Below are 6,000 nucleotides of genomic sequence, written 5' to 3'. Positions count from 1 at the left end.
TACACGTGGGTGGCTCCTTATCCTCTCCTCCACAGGGAGGCTCCAGGGGCGGGCAGCCCTGGGGAGCAGCTGCCAGGCACTCCCCACTCAGGCATGGCCCAAGACAAAGGAGGAAGCACTGGCAGGGAGGTCAGAAGGAGCCACGGAAGCGGGGCGGGGAATCCCTTGGGACCCAGCTGCAAATGCCACAAGGAAGCGCTCAGGGCCGGCCAGCAGCTCTGCGTTCAGAGCACCATCACACTCAACTAAAAACACCAGCAGAGCTCAACCCACTTCCTCAACACCCAAATACCTGGCAGTGTTGTTATTTCGAATCCTGCTTAATAGGGACCTTGGGATCTCCGTGTATGTCTTTTGAGGGTCAGGGCTGTCTTTTTTAAAAAGAGTTAGGAAAAAATATTATCAGGACAACCTAAAATAACAAATATGTACAAAGTGCTTTCTCTTTTGACCACAAAGAAATCAGGACTACCTCCACTTATTAAAAATAACAATTTACATGTGAGAAATAAAGTTGTTATTATTTATCTAATAATTACTAACTCTATATGTTAAAACCTAACAACGTATTGCTGTTTTACATTTCTCTAATTATATATATTTCCAAAATATATGTCAAAAACTAGTGATATTTTCAAAGTAGATTTAAAAACTAATAATATTTAACAAGGACATTTGGGGAATATTTTGTATGCAGCCATGTATCACTTAAAGATGGAGACACATTCTGAGAAATTTATAATTAGGTGGTTCATGTCAATGTGTGAGCATAGTACACTTACACACACAAAGACATCACTAGACCATATGATCTCATGGGATCACTGTGGAATATGTGGTCTGTCACTGACCACAACTTTAGGTGCCATGTGACTGTATTTTTTTTTATTGGTTGTTCACAACATTACACAGCTCTTGACATATCATATTTCATACATTAGATTCAAGTGGGTTATGAACTCCAAATTTTTACCCCAAATGCAGATTGCAGAATCACTTCGGTTACACATCCACAATTTTACATGATGCCCTATTAGTAACAGTTGTATTCTGCTACCTTTCCTATCCCCTACTACCCCCCCTCCCCTCCCCTCCCCTCCCATCTTCCATGTGACTGTATTTTTTTTTTTAAGAGAGAGTGAGGAGAGAGAATTTTTAATATTCATTTTTCAGTTCTCGGGGGACACAACATCTTTGTTGGTATGTGGTGCTGAGGATCGAACCCGGGTCGCACGCATACCAGGCGAGCGCGCTACCGCTTGAGCCACATCCCCAGCCCCATGTGACTGTATTTTGACGGGCTATTTTCCTTGGCTTGAATGATTAGAATAGAAATATATTCTTACAAGAGACAGAAAGGCCTCCTCGAAATACTGATAATCACATTAGCCACTTGGCTTTCTGATTTTAGGCTGCAGTGATTTGGAGAGTTATCCAATGATAGTTTTGGTCTTAATAACAGACTTTTGTTGATTAAAAAATAAATAAACATAAGCTCTGCATTCAGGGATGGTTCCCAATTTCAAGTGCAGATGTTGGGTAGCCCTGTAACAGGAGCCAAGTCTCTGCCACCCTTTAGATGGTGCCTGGGTCCTCATGGCTCTATGTGTCCCCCACTTTCCAGAGCCCAGAGTTATAAACCCTAGAAGCAGAAGTGCCTAGAGGGATTCCCCACTCGAGTGCCCTATTCTCAGGTCTGGAGTTGAGGACAAGCAGGGCCCTTCCCACACCTCAGTGTGATCCACAGGAAGAGTCCCTAGGTGAAGGGGTTTGTTAGAGACGATGCCACAAGCAGGTGATCCCTGGCCCTCAGAGAAGAGGAGCCAGAGGTGAAATCCAGGCAGTCGGGGGAGGGAAGATGGCTCTTGTCCTCATGGAACCACAAAAGCAGGCCCCACCACCCAGCCCTGGTCTTGCCACCTCAATAGTTTGAGTGACAAGCAAACCGAGGAAGCCCGTGACAAACTGTTAGAGCTTAGAATTTTTATTAAAACAATCACTTAAATTACAACAGTCCCCAGAATAGGAAAAAGCCTTCCAAGGTCTGGTCCTGACAGGAGGTGTGAGTCAGGCCCTACAGGAAGAAGTGCTGCTTGACATCTCTGAAAATGGATGCAGCATCCCTGGAATCCCACGAGGGCCGTCTTGGCCCCAGGGCCACTGGGAGAGGCTGAATCCTTGCCAAGGCTGTGCCGCCAGGGGCTGCGAGGCCCCAGCCCTGTCAGGGAGGAACACTTAGTCACTGTCGCTGGTTGTCAGCCTCTGGACTTTTGAAAAAGAGAAGGAGAGCGAGAAACCTGTCCCCAAGATGACAGAACAGTCACTCACAAAATGTTATATAATGCCACAGGGCGTTGTCTAGCAAGGCCTGGCAGGTGCATGAATAATGGGGGGTGACCACGGGTCAGAGTGCTGCTGTGGCTGAGGTGGTGCCTCAATTAAACATGTGGGAACGGCTATGGGCCAACAGCATGACCTCACAGAGTCCCGAGCTGGGCAGTGACTTCATGACTGCTTTCAGTATTGGTGGCACTTCTGCCTAAAAGCCACCAGAAGCACTGGTAGTGAAATAATCATGGCCAGAACCTTGCTCTCTATGAACTTCCGAGACTTCCTTACTTGACAAGCTCCCAGGCTCTACAAAATGCTCACCAGAGCCAGGCGTGGTGGCACACAACTGTAACTCCAGAGTCAGGAAGCTCTGGCAGGAGGATTGCAAGTTCGAGGCCAGCTTTGGCAACTTAGCAAGACCCTGTCTCAAAAGAAAAACAAAAAAGGACTGGGGACTTAGCTCAGTGGTAAAGTACTCCTGGATTCAATTCCCAGTACCCAAAACAAACAAACAAAAACAAAAAAACTCTCAGGAGGCTGAGGCAGGAGGATCATGAGGTCAAAGCCAGCCTCAGCAAAAAGCAAGGCGCTAAGCAACTCAGTGAGACCCTGTCTCTAAATAAAATACAAAATAGGGCTGGGGATGGGGCTCAGTGGTCCAGTGCCCCCTGAGTTCAATCCCCGGCACCAAAAAGACCACCCCACTAAACAAACCAGAAAACAAAAATTCACTAGACAGAACAGTCACCTTGGCTAAGTCTTGGCACAAGTCTCTGAAAACCAAGTGCTCCTTTCATTCTTTCTCCTTCTACTGGGGCTCAACATTCTGAGGACCCCATCTTCTCCCTCCAGAGAGGGCCGAAGGGCTTCTGGCTGTTAGTGTCACTGGCAGGCCCTCCTTCCTGGGTCAGCTGGGCCCCAGGTGGCCATAGCTCAGTGTGGCCACATAGCTTGGCATTTCTTGGACTTCAGAGATACACACAGCAGTTAAATTAAAAAACACAGCCCGACATCATTTTTATAAACGACTATCATGCTCCTGTGCCCCACAGCCACTGTTAAAGATTAAATTTACAGATCGGGAGGAAAGTAAGTCCTGGTAGAAATTCAGGGATGGGTTTTACACCTAAGAAGACAGAGCCAGGCACAAAAGCCAGACCTGACTTTGCAAATGCCCAAGGCTTCAGCTCCCGAGGACTCTCCCTATCTGCCACAGCCATCTGCTTTCAGATTCTAGACTGGAGTCCCTCCCTGAGTGCCCAGAGCTGGTTTCCTAGGGGCAAGGTGGCTCAAGAAGGGGGCAGCCAGCCCAGGACCTTGTTAGATCAGCCCGACAGTGGAAACAAAGCCGGATCTCACGAGCGAGTCTCAGTTTCTCAAAACCAAATGGAACCACCTGAGATGGCCTCTGCCCTCGGGACATCTCGAGGCCCTCATCTGTCTTCAGTTAATAAGTGTCTTTTCCCTGATTAAGACATATCACCTGCCCTGCGTTAAGGCCCAGGTGTTAGGACCTAAGGGCCCTGGTTGGCCTCAGCTGCAACAGGAGTCATGGAGAAAAGGATCCAAGGTGGCCCCAGACCCTGGAGTGAGTGAGTCATGGGGTGAGTGCTGCCAGGCACCTGTGTGAGCACCGACTTCGAGTGGACACCTGAGTCAGGCGCCAGCTGGAAGGGATGAGAGAGACCTCGCTGGGCCCTCAAGGGGACACAAAATAAAGGGGCTTCGGTGGTGGGGGGTGACAAAGAAACAGCAAAATGAAGCCCAGGTATAAGTGAAGGTCCTGCTGGCATGTGGCCTAGAGGAGGGGTGAGGCAGGAGGACTAGGGCTCTGAAGCATGGTGTTAGGACAGCTAGAAGTACCTGTGGGGCCTTGGAGCTCATGGAGCACCCCCGTCACTCCTGGTCATGCCTGGGGTTCCAGGCACTGATGAGAACATGACCAGGAAGCCCCCCATCCTCCATAGGCAGGGGGACGGGGAAGACACATGTGGCTCCCACCTGCTTCTCTGACCAGGGCTGGGGTGGCTGTGGGGGCAGTGAACACTGTACCGTCAGATCCCTACACTGCTCTATTTGCCTCCCAGTCGCTCGGCTGGCTGGTGGCCATTCATCACAGCTTCTTCCCCAAGTCTTCCCAGTCGCAGCTGGCCTGCCTGTCCCAGCAGCTGGCAGCCGGCACTGTCTCGGCGCTGCCTTGCTGAGGACTCATCGCTTTGCGGGTCCCGAGCTTCAGGCAAGCTCACCGCTGACGTGTGGCAACAGGCTGCTCTGGGCCCCCGGCACAGCCAGGCCTACTGCTTCACTGTGCCAGGTCCTTGCCTGGGAGGGCAGGGACATCCCGGAACCCTGGGCAGGGTGGAGTAGCAAGACTAGCCTCCTGGCCTCCAGGCGGCCTCTAAACTTCACTCCCTAAAACCATTTCCCAGACAAGGCTCTGGAGGTCAGTGCTGGGCGGGCAGGCAGGCAGGCAGGCAGACAGACAGACAGACAGAGACACATACACACACACACCATGGTGCTGGAACAGAGGAAGTATGGGATCCCACATAAGACAAAAAAGGACAAACACTTCTAAAAAAAATTAAAGTCGCAGGTCAGGAGAACTAGAACGCCATGAGAGAAATCTCTGTAGGGTCGTAGTTCAAAGGCAATTGCACATGAAGGGGGCTGGGCTCTCCACTAAGCTGGGGGAAATTCTGGAGCTCCCACAGGAGCCCCCAGGTAGCCCCTAGGGGTGGTTTCCATGGTGTTGGACCCATCCCGCTGGTGCCAGAAGCAGCAGAAGTGGCAGATCCTGGGGTGGCCCGGTCACCTGTTAGAGCTCTTCAAAGAAGGCCACTCGAGACTTGGCACTCTGCAAAGTGAGCTGTAAGAGAGCAGAGAAGAAGTGAAAGGGGCAGTGTGTTTCTGTCCTTTTATGTGGGATCCCTTCCTGCTGCACGGACTAACCTCAAAGGTGGTCTGGAGTGACGGGGAGGCCTGTTCAAGGAGACGTTCAAGAGGCTGGTGGTCAAGTTCAAATAGGATTCCAGACTTGCCCCAGCTTTCAAATTAGGTGACAAAGGAGGACATGCCAGGAGGCATGGATGGTGGGCAGAAGCCATGTTAGCAAGAAAATGTCATCAGCATTGCCATTTCATAGAAGATAAGGGCCCCTAGATATTTTACCAGATTCTCATATATTCTTGTCTACAAAAGACTGAGACGTCACCTCTGTGGTATCTACAGCAACACCAGCCTGAGATTCTTTATCATTTCTGCACCAGGAAGACCCAGCTCAGCAGGGCAAACCTCTCAGTCCTAACTCCCAGGTAAGGCAGGCCCGGGTTAGACAAGGAAGGGCTTGTCCCTTCTGCTCCTAGTGGCCTCAAAGCAGACCTACTTTGAGGAGCTGAGAGGGATGTCTCCTGATGAGCACGGAGGCAGCAGTTTCCCCATGTGGGACAGGCAGGGGGGACAGTGTATATGGGCAGCATTCTGGCCATCAACTGTCAGGCCTTCCCAGGAAGAACACTGCCCAAGAAGAATGGTGTCAGAGAAGCTCAGAAGGGGAGAGGTGGATTAGGGGCCCCACACTGAGCATGGTAGAGTTTGTGCTTCCTGAGTCCCTGACTCTGAGGCCACTTGGTAGCCTTTTCCCCAAACAGAAGGATCTGGCACAAGTGT

The 6,000-nt window shown here is 50.5% G+C and overlaps 1 protein-coding gene across 3 annotated transcripts in view; it reads right to left on the bottom strand.

The window, feature by feature from the left end:
* Positions 1-1,968: 1,968 nt before the first annotated feature.
* Positions 1,969-6,000, bottom strand: part of Nf2 (NF2, moesin-ezrin-radixin like (MERLIN) tumor suppressor) — an 86,885-nt gene continuing 82,853 nt past the window's right edge. For all 3 annotated transcript variants that reach the window (XM_005336057.5, XM_005336056.4, XM_040291979.2), the window contains one exon: positions 1,969-5,200. Coding sequence is in view for 2 of the 3 variants with exons in the window: in XM_005336056.4 (XP_005336113.1) it covers positions 5,150-5,200 (51 nt within the window). In the remaining variant the exon portion in view is untranslated. The remainder of the gene's footprint in view (positions 5,201-6,000) is intronic.

The sequence above is a fragment of the Ictidomys tridecemlineatus genome, chromosome 2 (assembly GCF_052094955.1).
Source record: "Ictidomys tridecemlineatus isolate mIctTri1 chromosome 2, mIctTri1.hap1, whole genome shotgun sequence".
NCBI lineage: Eukaryota > Metazoa > Chordata > Mammalia > Rodentia > Sciuridae > Ictidomys > Ictidomys tridecemlineatus.
Note: the sequence above shows the minus strand (reverse complement) of the source record. Positions and strands in the feature narration are given on the sequence as shown.